Here is a 12,487-nt window from a genome sequence, read left to right as displayed (position 1 = left end):
ATTGTGACGAGCACAGATACAACATTAAATAGCTAAGAAATTAATTCCAGATAGAATTGAATAAAGGATTAAACTAATACCTGATATACATAAGCTCTACTCTGTAATGATGTAGCATGTCACAAGAATCTACTGGACACAAGTCTTACATTAAAACACAAGAAAGAAATTGAAAATCAAGAAGTAGAAACACAAACATGTCAACAAGCAAGATTAGTAAACAAAGGAACAACTTTGTGACTTTACCGTTAGAGAGACAGGCTGATATTATCCTGATTAGATTCCCAGCTGAAAAACATCCTGTGACTTAGTGAGGTGCCTAAGGTTATCCTGTGTCCCAGATTCTTGTCCATGAATGGAGATACTTAACTTCCTGGGTGTGGAGAGTGACTTTATTACTATTTAGAATATGCTCACATGCCACGGTAGAGGATACGCATAGTCAGAAGTCAAAATGCTGATTCATTGTTTACAGCTGTATTAATTTCTTATACTCAGCCTCTTCTAAGCTCCAGTATTACTTCTGGATATTAGGAAAAAGGAAACATGCTCACAAGCAAATTCCTGAATGAGCCTAATACAACAAAGGTGAGCACAGGGAGAAGAAAAGAAGGTGAGGCGAAATAGGACAAAAGCTGATGACTTTCCTGAGCTAGTGATACTAACATTTACACACCTATTACTAAATGAGAAAAACAGAGAGACGTTTAATATGATTGATACCCTAGTCTGTCTTACATTCCACTTCTACATAGAAGAATCTCTTTATCCAAGTGTTCAATGAGATGCAGAGGTACAACTCCAGATAGTTGTTCCCTGATTAACCCTCAAATCCAGCTCTGTACATGTATCTTAACCATTCTGTTGTTCATCACTTTCCAGAAGAAACATCTGGCCAGGGACCCACACATTTCAAGTGTAAAGAGAGTTGGATGATCTAAAATATTTCCAATAAAATGCAGTAGTATTACAAAACTGGTGAAGATGAATTGTTACCAAAAAATCCTTCCCTCTCCCAATCAGAAAAGACTTGGGAATTGGTACTAATGGGAACATCAAATCCAACAAGACAACCAGAAACAAAACAAGCTTTATTCTGTGCCAAACTCTCAAATAAAAATGATTCTTTTAAAGGTGGTGTACAGATTTTGGCTAGGATAGAGTTAATTTTTTTTCATAGTAGCTTGTTTGTGGCTATGTTTTGAATTTGTGCTGAAAATAGAGTTGATAACACACCATTGTTTTAGTTATTGCTGACATAATGTCAACATCTTTTCTGCTTCTCACCCTGCCCACCAGCCAGTGGGGGACACAGCTGAGACAGCTGACCCCAACTGACCACAGGGATATTCCACACCATATGACATCAAGCTCTGCATATAAAGCAGAGGGAAGAAGAAAGAGGGGGCCATTCAGAGTGATGGCATTTGTCTTCTCATTACACGTATGACAGAGTCCTGCTTTCCTGGAGATGGCTGAACACCTGCCTGCCAATGATATATTCATTTAGAAATGTAGAAGCCCTGGCCAGAAGAAATACCCTAGTACAGCTTCCTTGCATTCATTTTCAGAAACTCCACTGTTACTATTTTATGTTCTATTTCACAGTATTAGATGCAGAAAAGAAAGTGAAACACAAAGATGCTTGTTTCATCCAAGGAGGGAAAGCTAGGTGTAATAGATGTTTTCACCATTTATTTTAACAAGCATGACAGACTCCGGAGTGACAACAGAACAAGAATTCTGAAGAGAGGGTGCTTGTGTGAAAGACAGCATGAGGGAGAGGAGTATTCCTGAACATGCAATAAATACACTTGACGCCACTTGTCAAAAAATATTTTAATTTTAAAAAAAAGCTCAGTATCATCAGTTTCACGCATCAGAAGTTACAGAGTGACATGTAATGCATTTAGGTGGCCCCATGGAAAGGATCAAGTCCACACCAGAGGATAATTTGAGTTTCCACAATTGTTATGCCTTATATAAAAATATTTTCCAATTTCATATTTAATGTCAGTGTTACCTGTTCAACAGAAATTGTTTCCATATTGTAAATTTTTTTGATACTAAATTAACTTTCAAATAGTAAAACAGAGTGTGTTTGATAGAGTAACAAGTACCTTTTTTCTTCTTGTGGAGAAGGAAAACTTAGTAAGTAACCTCAAAAATAGTTTCACAAATCATTTCAGTATTTGAGAAAAGTAGTTATACAATAATGACATTAAATGTAGAGATCGTTTGATATTATGAATTTGACTGTTCTACATATGGCTCTGCCTCTAAGGAGTCTAAATTCTCACATTCTTTATTCAGTCAACTACGTAATATTTACTCATTGTAAAAAGCAACTTGATTGTTCATAATCCCTTTTGGATATTTGTGAACTTAGCACATGGGAGATGAGAGAGGATGTAAAAAGGTGTTTATTTTTTTGTGGTTGTGTGTGCCTTATTTTAACAGAGAATTAATTATGCACACTTTTCATTACTTTTCATTCTCCACAAGTCATGAATCATCTGTGTCATACCGTATTGCTTCTTTCTCACTTCTGGGTTACTAACCCAAAATTGCTTCCAAAACCAAAAATCTGCTCAGTTCTACTGTTGAGGGTAATAAAAGCTGCTACATTGCCATTTGATCAGACTAACAAAGCTGAAGATTTCAGAATCCTAATCAGAAAATGTTTACCCTTTGCAATATTCTCATTGAATTTACAAGCCACTACTCTTCTTATACTAAAGCCAGATACTTTAGGTATTACCACCCTGCTTCTTTAAAAGAGTCAGAGTATACAACCACTGCCAACCGAAGAGTTACCAAGAACTTATCATGAAGTATATGTATAGTTTGCATAAATACAATCGTATTCTATATATATCTATCTATATATATAGAATACGATATATATTCTATGTATATAATGTATAATACGATATATATATTCTATATATCGTATTCAATATAGGTAGTAAGATAGAAAAATGGCTCAAAGAAGCATGTGCATTAGCATGCAAAGAAAATCCTTAACAGAATTTGGGAACTCAGCATATCATTTCTCATTGTAATACAAGCAATTGTTTCCATTCCACAGTTAGCTGAGCCCTCCTGTAGTATTTTGCCATAAAGGTCTAAACTAAATGGGTATTAAAAATTGGAGAGTGCTCATGAACAGATACTATTTAACTAAGGCACTGAAAGGTTTAGAACTGGACTAATCCTTTAGCTCCCAGTAAACACAGCCTTTCTGAATGAAGACTGTCAACAGACAGGTATCTTTCCAGAATCACGTCCAATGAATAAAATTTAGTTACGGCTTATGCACAAAGGTTTTTTGAGTACGACATGATTCAAGCTGTGCTAGTTAGTGAGAATTTACATTTGCTTCAGAAGGGTTATATAAGCTCGTTAACAATGCAAGGTGTTTGATTTTTTGCATTATTAATTCAGCTCTGCAATACATAAAAAAAATCTTTCATAAAAAAGCCAAAGTTATTAATTTGTGTATCAGCATCTCCAAGGATTCTTCCACCTACAAGGAGTAAGAATAAGAGTGAAATTGAATGTGTGCTGACTCTGCTAAAATGTATTTGAAAATTTTGAAGACTTAGTTTTATGTAAACAATAGAACACAGTTTCTCTACACTTCAATATCGTAATGACAGATTCAAAAGCAATTTTGTTTTGAAAATATTAAGCAACGTTGCTGCAGTCCCATTAATACAGCTTCATAAATGCTGAATAGCCTCATTACTTTTAACTATTAGACCAAAACATCATCTGTCTTGCAATTAATTCAGAGGACAGTGACTGTGTCCACTCTATAGGAGTCCTTCCTCCCAATAAACTGTATTTAAGCTGAGGTACAAGTGCAGTTAACCATAGATAACTGTATAGATACTATACTTGATATTGTTAAATAGGTGGATCCCCTATTCAAACATATCTTAGGATTTCAGACACTGCATCCAGTAGACTACTTAGGGAAAAGACATAAACGTGTATAAAAAACAGAGACAGGTAATATACGCTGTTAGTAATAAGGAGAAGTTTTACAGGTTCCAAATATAATGAGTTACACATGCAGAACTTAAGTACTTACTAAGGCTTGACGCTGTAATATTCTTCTGGCGTCACAATTTTCAATCCACCGAAGTAGTCCAGGACCCAAATATTGGTGATGTTGAATTTGGCAAAGAACCAATTATGATCCTTAGGCCAACTTTCCATTTCAGGGTGGCGACTGAATAATGCTTTTTTTGCTAAACCCGCTTCTGAATCATTCACCTAAACAATAACCAGCAAAATACTACAGTAAGATACAGTCATGTGAAGACAAATTTTAGCTAAAAAAAAAAAACCACCAAAACAACCACTGCTGTCTGCAGTGTGCTCTTTTCAGTTTAGCCATGTCTTATCCCAAAGGACTCATTACTGCGGGAGAGTCCACTCATCTGCAAGTGTGGTGTACAACTGTATGAGAAAGACAAAAACTCCAAGGTAGTCGATTTTAATATTAAATCAAAAGGGTGCTTTTAAAGTAAGCATGAGCAAGGAAGTATTTCATCAGCATAAGAATATTTTTTTCAGCAAACCACAAGACAGAGAAGTATGGATTCTTATTACAATGCAATGTTTTAGGTGTTTTTTTACCTCCTCTGCACCTGCTCACTCAAACAGACACAAACAGATCCAAATGTGTTCAGATGCATGCAAACACACACATACACACACGCAAATAGGGTGATACGACAGAATCTGCAGAAGGGAAGCTGAAATGTGTGACAGCACTTAATATACAATGTACAAATATTTAAAGGGTTAAATCAACAAGTTAGAGCTCTGGGTGTAGTACAAGAGGAATTAATTAAAATAATTCCATTATTGATGAGAAACTCATGACAGCAATTAAAGGATTGCTAGAGTGTAATGTGCAAATATCTGAGGTGTGAAAACACCAAATAAGAATTTAGACTATCATATAAGAGAGACTACTAATGATGATTAGTCCTCATCCTCAATCATTATCCTCAATAACGGGATTAAGATCTTCAATGAATAAAACGTGCAGTTCTAAATTCCTTCTACAGGACATCAAAGTACCAGTGCACGGAAAAATACTGCCCTGGCAGCAACGCCGCAAGATAACGCGATGCACTTTTTCTGTCTCTGTAACTTCAGAGCTGAGGTCAACATTTACTTAGACAGTGAAGTTTTGGAAGCACATATGTCACACTGCATGGACCAAAGAATTTAACTGAGCAAAAGAGATGGGAAAACCTTCACACTTCATTCACAAGAGAATTGTCTTAGACTTCTTAGTTTGAAAACACGTCTAGAGGAACGAGGGAGATTTCCTTCATTACAATATTGTCCTCCCAAGACCCTTGCTAAAGACATGCCAACATGGCTCCTGCCAATATCACATGGTAACTTCATTTTCCTCACACAAACTATGAGCCAGCCTTCTGGTATCACCACACTTAATATCTCTTCATATACTTTTGCACGGAAATTCTAACCTTTCTCTTCTCCATCCACTAAACAATACTATTTGAGGCATGCAATCTTCTCCAGTGTCAACTTTCAGCTGCTTACCTTTACAATACTCCCACAGAAGATTATGTGGGCACAGAGGGGGTTCTGGGGATCATATCTGTGCTTCTTGCAGTAAGGAGTCTGTGCCAAAGACACAGTTAAGGAGGCATTTGCGTTGATCTGAAATGCAAGTAGTAAGATAAGAGCTTTACATACTTTTGTGAGAAAAATGTCATACCCGCTGTATTTTCAGCATTTGGTATATTATTCAGCTCAGTATTACTGGTAAAAAGAACAAAGCTGAACATCATCTTTTCCTAACTATATCTGAAAGGCCACTTAGATGAGCTCTGAATCTGAAAGAAAACCCAGTTTAGAAGCGTGCTTAAGTTTGTTAGGATAGAACGCAAACCTCACAAAACTGCACTGCTTAAAACTCTGAATTCAATATACAGTCTAATATACCTTCAAATAATGATATATTCCAATTTACATACATACAGGACAGTACAGAAGACTGGGACATACAGTGAATTTCATTAAGCTAATTCTGGTGGAAAGACAAAAGGCGACACAAAGGTAACTGAGTTTCACGACTGTTGATAAAATTAGTTAAAGTAAAACCAAACACACACACACACCCCCGACAACCCCCCCCTCCCCAAAACAAGCCTCCCAGCTGCCCCCAAACTGGTCAGCTCTTTTGAAGTTTAAAGTGAATTTTAAAAGTTAGGTTTAAAAAATCCTGAGTATTTAAGTAAGGCACCTAACTTGAAGAGTTAAAGAATCTGTATCTGATTGTTTTTCTAAAACTGATTTGGTGAACATAGCTTGAAAAGTATTGGTGCAAAACAGGATTGCCTACTGCAGAACGTCACATACTGAAGTTCATTATCTCCCAGCAAAAGAAAGTTCATGTGTGTCGAGAAATTGCATTAAAAGAGCTCATCTCAAAAAGAACCCTTCCCCATAATACCACTGAACTGATGAAACACGAGCAACCACCTGACAGATAGGAAGTTGCTTAACTACAAAAAAGCTGACTCATAATTATTCAGCACTATCTCCTACCAGACCTCTGCCTTACACGTGACTATCACAGTCAAACCTTTCTGCCTTGTGACAGCAGAATAAGGGTCTGTTGGGCAGCCTTCTGAAGGAAAATGTTCAGTAACCGTTTATACCATGATTTTTATGTGATTCTCAAAACAAAAGGCTGTAGGTGGGGTGGAGAAGGAGATCCTATACAAGATAAATTAGGCTTTCTTACAGCACTTAAGATACACAATTTATCTAGTTTAATGTAACAACGTAAAACCTGACAGGGAGCTAACAAAAAAGTTAAAGTCTGAAAAGTTTGCGTTGTTCAAGTTTTGTGTTTATTTATTTTACTAATACTGTAATAGTTACTAGAACAAAAAGGCTCTCTTCAATAAAGGGGGCATACGATCACTATTTCCCTAACTTTTTAGCCAACTCTCTTGACCACAGCCAAGCAAAAGATCCGAGACAAGGCCAATTGCACCCACCCAGAGCCTCGGCACGCCACTCCGTTGCCTTTTGCGGTGCACTTGCCTTTCTGGCGAGCCCCAGAGACTTAATTGCTGTTTCTTCAGTAGCCTGTGTAAGAGCCCTCTTTGCTCATGCCCCCACGCTGCCAATTTCCAGTCTTTTTGATATTTTATTGTGAAGTTCTCCCTGTTTAAGTATCCTTTGGCCCCTCATTTCTCTGGTTAGTGCTTCTGGAAGCTTCAGCCACTTCCTCTACCAGAGTTCTGCTCAGCAATTTTTCAGACCACCATCAGCAGGAACTTCTTAGGAGGACTATGGAGTGTCATCACAGCACTGCTTTATGTCTAGATGTTCAGGGGCTACTAATTGTCCCTAGGGCTCGCAAATGAGGTGACATCCCTGGAACAGGCAGTTAGCACCACTACGTTGCCTTCACAAAACGCTGGCGTAAACCCTGACTCCTACAAAAAGAAATCCCAACCAGCGCTTGCTACTGAGAGGAAAAGGCATAGGCGACCAAGAAAAACATGACACTGCGTTAGTAACCTGCATGCTTGCAAGTTTTAAGTCTCCTTGGGGGGGGGGGGGCCCCATTTATATTCGCTGCTTCCATACAGCAGCGTCAGAGCTGATTTTGCAGGGACACCCACCCTTCCCCCGCCTCGCCGGCGCTGCCCGCGGCTCGGCTGCGCCCGCTCACCTCCAGGTCCTGCACGGAGATCTCCATGTCGGTCAGGTAAAAGTAGGGGACGCCGCTGCCGCCGGACGGCCCGCTGGGGCCGTCGCTGAGGGAGAAGATGTTGGCGAACGGGCGGCCGCGCAGCCCTTCCTGCGTGGAGAGCGTGGCCAACGCTCCCCAGTCGCAGTTGTGAAGCACGAAGCGCGCCATGCGCGCCGCCTCCTCCGGCGGCGGGATGGCCCCGCCGGCCGCCAGCAGCAGCAGCGCCGCCGCGCCCAGGAGCAGCAACCCGGCCATGCCGCTCCGGCCCGCAACCGCCACCGACTGCCGGGCGCCGCACGCACCGTCCCTCACGCCTCCTACCCGGCGCGGGGGGGGCGGGTCTCTCTGCTCTTCGCCAATCGAAACGACCCTGTTCGCCCTGTTTCGCCAATGAGAGCACACCTTGCGAGTGGGAAATTAGCCTGTCCGCTGTCAGCCAATGAGCTCGCGATGTCCGCTCTCTTCAGCCAATGAGGGCTGCTGGGAGGCCGGGACAGTCCCCACAGCTTTGGTCGGTTGTAAACATCTCTGACAGCTCTGCCGCGCCGTCGGGAGGGGAGGGAAAGGGGGCGGGGTCGCTGGTAATCCAGCAGCCAATGTAAGGCCTCTTCAGAACTCTCTGCCAATCATGTTTCGGCTCGCCCCCGCCAGTGACGTTTATGGGGCGCATATATAATGTATATGAGGCGCGCGCAGGTATAGTAGTGGGCGGTGAGTTGTGGCGTGCCCGAGACTGGTTTGGGTTGTGAGGCTGACAGGGTCGTTTGGCAGCAGGCATAGCTGAAGTCTTACCACCTAAAAGCCGCAGGATGTACGTCGAGGCCATTTCTTCTACATCGCCTGGTTTTGCAGGTTGAACAGCCTCCTGGCCTTCGGTGCATTACGTACAGAAATAAATACTGAGGTATACCTCATTTTACCTGTGATGTGCTCAACAACTGTGCTCAACTTATTAAGATCTGTATAAAGAAATGTTTTATCGCTGGGGTAATATTGGCTGTATTCAACTTTTCCTAAAAGATGCGAGGTTTCTATTTTTCCACTTTCCTCTTACCAAGTCTGTCATATATAGGACATGTACATAGGCCAGAGAAACCCAAATTAACTTTGTGTGACTACCATCTCTCCCCAGGGGTCCAATAGCTTATGGCAGGCCAGGAGAGTCATTTTGTTGAGTTGAATTCAGGAAGGAAAATACACCGTGCGCCCACTGCCTGCCATTTATGTACTGTCCCGTTGTTGTGTGCAGGCAGAACAAAACCATTTCTTACACACACACACCCCCCCCCCCCCCAGTATTCCCCTCGCCTGCAGAGCAGGGGCAGAGCCCGACACACGGAGCTGCTGCTGCTGCCCGCTCCTGGTGATACTCGGGAGAAACTCATGTTGCCTTATAACCGAAAAGCAAAATTAAAAAAAAAAAACAAACCCAAAAAACCTCAAGGGCTTCTCTGAACCGCCGGCGTGCGGCCACTCAGCAGGCGAGCTTGGGAGCAGCCAGTGCTCCAGCAGCGAGGGCAATGATGCAAGCAGCCCCCTTCGTCATACAGGGTAAGCGCTAAGGGAAAAAACAGAGAGAGAAAAGGAGGGAGCTCCGAGAGAAGAGGCTGCGCGAGATGTCATCTTTACGTATGTAGGTTTATACGAGGTGTTTAGATGAGGGGCAGGAGTGGAACGTGTTGACAGGAGCTGTTCTACAGGACTGAAAAGAGTATGGGAGAGAGGGACGAAAATGGTCTAGAGGAAACAGCTTAGGAGAGAGAAGGGAATGAGGAAGACAAAATGCAACAAGCTCTTTTCCTTAGAGATTTTGCTAGCTAAAACAGAGACATTAGAGCTTCCTCTTTTCTTTCCCCACCAATGTGTGTGCACATGCAGAAATGGCTCGTTTCTCTCTGTTTTCGAGCACTCCTGCCCTCAGAGCCCAGGGGGGTGCGGGGTGTGTGAGTGTCAGTATTTCCTTGGTGCAGTCGAAGAAAGGGACGAGTGGCAGAGGGACGGGGGGGGGGGGGATGAGTGTATGAAAGATTTTACTGGGCAGGAGGAGAGCGCAACAGGGAGCAGACAGGAGGTGGTTGGTGGGGTCAGCACAGGAAAGAAGAGATGCCATAGAGTTTGTGGAAGTAACAACATGTGCCACAAGGGAAAAAAAAAAAAAGGATAGAAAGAAGATAAAGGAGATGTGGGAAGCAGACCTGGCAATTCTTTTGTCTTTTGTTTCAGAAAAAAAAAATGCAGAAAGGAGAAAAGCTTTTATGTTCTGCAGTTTAGATGTATGTATTTGCTGACCGTGGCCATCCCTCCTTCGCCAGGAAGGTTGCGCATTACTGGAGGCGCGCAGCACAGCCCCTGCTGCAGGAGAGTCAACGTGAACCTCGTAGAGAGCGCGGAAGATCATCCTGCACTCCCCCTGCCACCACTGGAACCATACAGCGGGATCTTAGGGGCCAAGAGAAAAAAACCCGTCCAAAGCCTGCCAAGTTTTCCTCGCCCCTCCAGCCTTGTGGCACATCCGCAGCCATCCAGTCTGCAGCCGCCGAGGGGTGCTGCTGCCCAACCCCAGCCTCCTGCAGGATTTGAGCTGATGAGTCCAGTGGGAATTCAGCACTCCGTAGGATTTATGGAAGCAAATAGCATTGGCTCTCTGCTACCGAGAACAGGATTTATTAGGCTGAGTAGTCTCCACAGTGGGCAGTGCACACCAGCATATGGACTGTCTTGCACATTGCACTGAACGAAGGGGGCTCATTTTGATCCCCTCTTTCTTGGGTGGGTAGCATGGAGTGAACCTGTTGGGTGAGGGATAAGGCCTTTAACTCTTTCAGCTTGCTCTGAAAGAATATGTTATCTGAAGTAAATCTCCAGGCTCTCACTTCCTCAGCCAGATCTCAGAGAAAAGAGAAGGATTCTCTCTGCTGTGGTGCAATATGTCTAGGGGCTCCCAGCATCCTTGCACAACAGGGTCAAGAAAGTATTGCTAGCCACTAGTTCTCCTTTTCAACTCGTGCTCATTTACATAAACCCACTGGTAAATAGACAGTAATATCTCACCATAGATTGAGCCAGCTTACTCCCTCCAAGGGTTAGCCAGTTCATGGAACAATCTTAATTTCAGTGTGGTTTACATGCGATGGGCCTCAGGCTGAATCTGGGGGCTGTGTCGCCAAAGAAGGTATATTTTAGCCAGAAAGTGGGCAAAGTCTCCATCCTGGCTAGTGTATCATCATGCTCTGTTTGCTCTCTTCATAGCTGGTTTTGCCCTGAGCCAGCTCTCTCTTTAGATAGCATGGTTGTTGGATGGGCTGGGCAAGGTTTCTCTTCAGACACACAGTCTCGCTATGCGCTGGGCCAGGCTTCCTGTCTAGATCATGCAGTCTGTCCGTGAACAGAAGCCTTTCTCTGTCCAGATAACACTTGCAGGCTGTGCAGTGTCGCTCTGAGTAGCGCTTGATTTCTGAGCCAGGCCAGCTTTCTGCATCCAAATGACAGCCAGGGTGATTAAAGTCACTTGCCGCTGGGTTTGACAGAAGCGACTGACCTGTGAGTCAGCTCTGGCAAAAGCTGAAGTGCTCAGTGCTTTGAAGTGCCAACACTTGGTGCCACATGAGACCCGCCATGCAAATTGTTTCTAAAAATGTTGGTTAGATATCCTTCTGAGGAGATATCAGCCCTGCCAAACACTGCAGTGCTACCGCTATTACGAAGTGGCACACAGCACAGGCCTTTGCTGAACACAAAAAGGTGCTGCATGCTTGTGCATAATGCATTTATTTGTTCTCAGCCTCAAAGTTCCCAAATTAACTTGGTTGGGAATTTAGCTTCTGACCCTTTCATCAGTATATTTTTACAAATACAATACAGTGCTGGCCTGGTATTCAGCTAAAAGTCCTTTTACCATTTTAACAGCCACCACGCAGGCAGTGGCAATGCAAGTTTCCTCTGTGCATAACCTGTTAGGGACCAGAAACGTTGTTCCATTTTCAGTCAGAAAATCCTGCTGTTCAGTCGGAGCTTGGGCTGCGTGCTGAGGAAGCTGTTGCGAGGGCCAGCTGTGACACCGCTTTCTAGGATGTTGAGAGATGGGCAGTAGGACTGGCCTGAGAACAATGTAGTCAAAAACATGGTTGTATCCAGCACAGATACATGGAATTGTGTCAGCACCCATGTTCTGACTGTAATTTTTTGTTTGTTTATAGTAAGCCTTGTTGTGTATTAAAACTAGTAACTGGTAGAGGAATCGTTCAGCCTATAAGCAAGCTGTCAATGGCTGACGCTGATAATACTTGTCCCATCGCTATATGAACATAATGGGATGCAGCCATTCCTCTTAATACCTCTGCTCAGTCTGTTCTCTGAAGTCAGGCGGATCGGCAGTGAAAAAAGAGCTGTCCAAAGAAATTCAAGTGCTGCAAGACAGGACACTAGCTACCTGCACACCACCCACTAGCCCCAGTTTGCCTGGTATGAATGAGGGTGGGCTACCTCGGTGTGATCTCATTACTAAGAGCAGAGCCACTCAGGCAAAGCTTTGCAGGTGAAGTGCTCCCTGTACTATATAGCATTTTCCTAACTTTACTCCACTTAGGGACAGGCTTTTGCCCAGAGCCTGGGAGTTAAGTAGCCTGGTTAATCTGAACCGTGATGTTAGTGCTCAGGCTCAGGCTGACAGTCAGGAACACGTGAACTGATTCAACCTTTCAGTTAGTCTCTACCACCTAC

At 43.0% G+C, this 12,487-nt stretch overlaps 1 protein-coding gene across 1 annotated transcript; it reads right to left on the bottom strand.

Moving 5' to 3' along the window:
- Positions 1-1,824: 1,824 nt before the first annotated feature.
- Positions 1,825-8,092, bottom strand: CREG1 (cellular repressor of E1A stimulated genes 1). The gene is made up of 3 exons (XM_075768615.1): positions 7,748-8,092; positions 5,596-5,715; positions 1,825-4,284 (listed from the first exon to the last, which is right to left on the bottom strand). Exons 1-3 carry the CDS (start codon positions 8,021-8,023, stop codon positions 4,099-4,101), a joined length of 582 nt encoding a protein of 193 aa, XP_075624730.1. The 5' UTR covers positions 8,024-8,092; the 3' UTR covers positions 1,825-4,098.
- Between the last annotated feature and the right edge of the window lie 4,395 nt (positions 8,093-12,487).

The sequence above is a fragment of the Balearica regulorum genome, chromosome 1, assembly GCF_011004875.1.
Source record: "Balearica regulorum gibbericeps isolate bBalReg1 chromosome 1, bBalReg1.pri, whole genome shotgun sequence".
Classification (NCBI taxonomy): domain Eukaryota; kingdom Metazoa; phylum Chordata; class Aves; order Gruiformes; family Gruidae; genus Balearica; species Balearica regulorum.
Note: the sequence above shows the minus strand (reverse complement) of the source record. Positions and strands in the feature narration are given on the sequence as shown.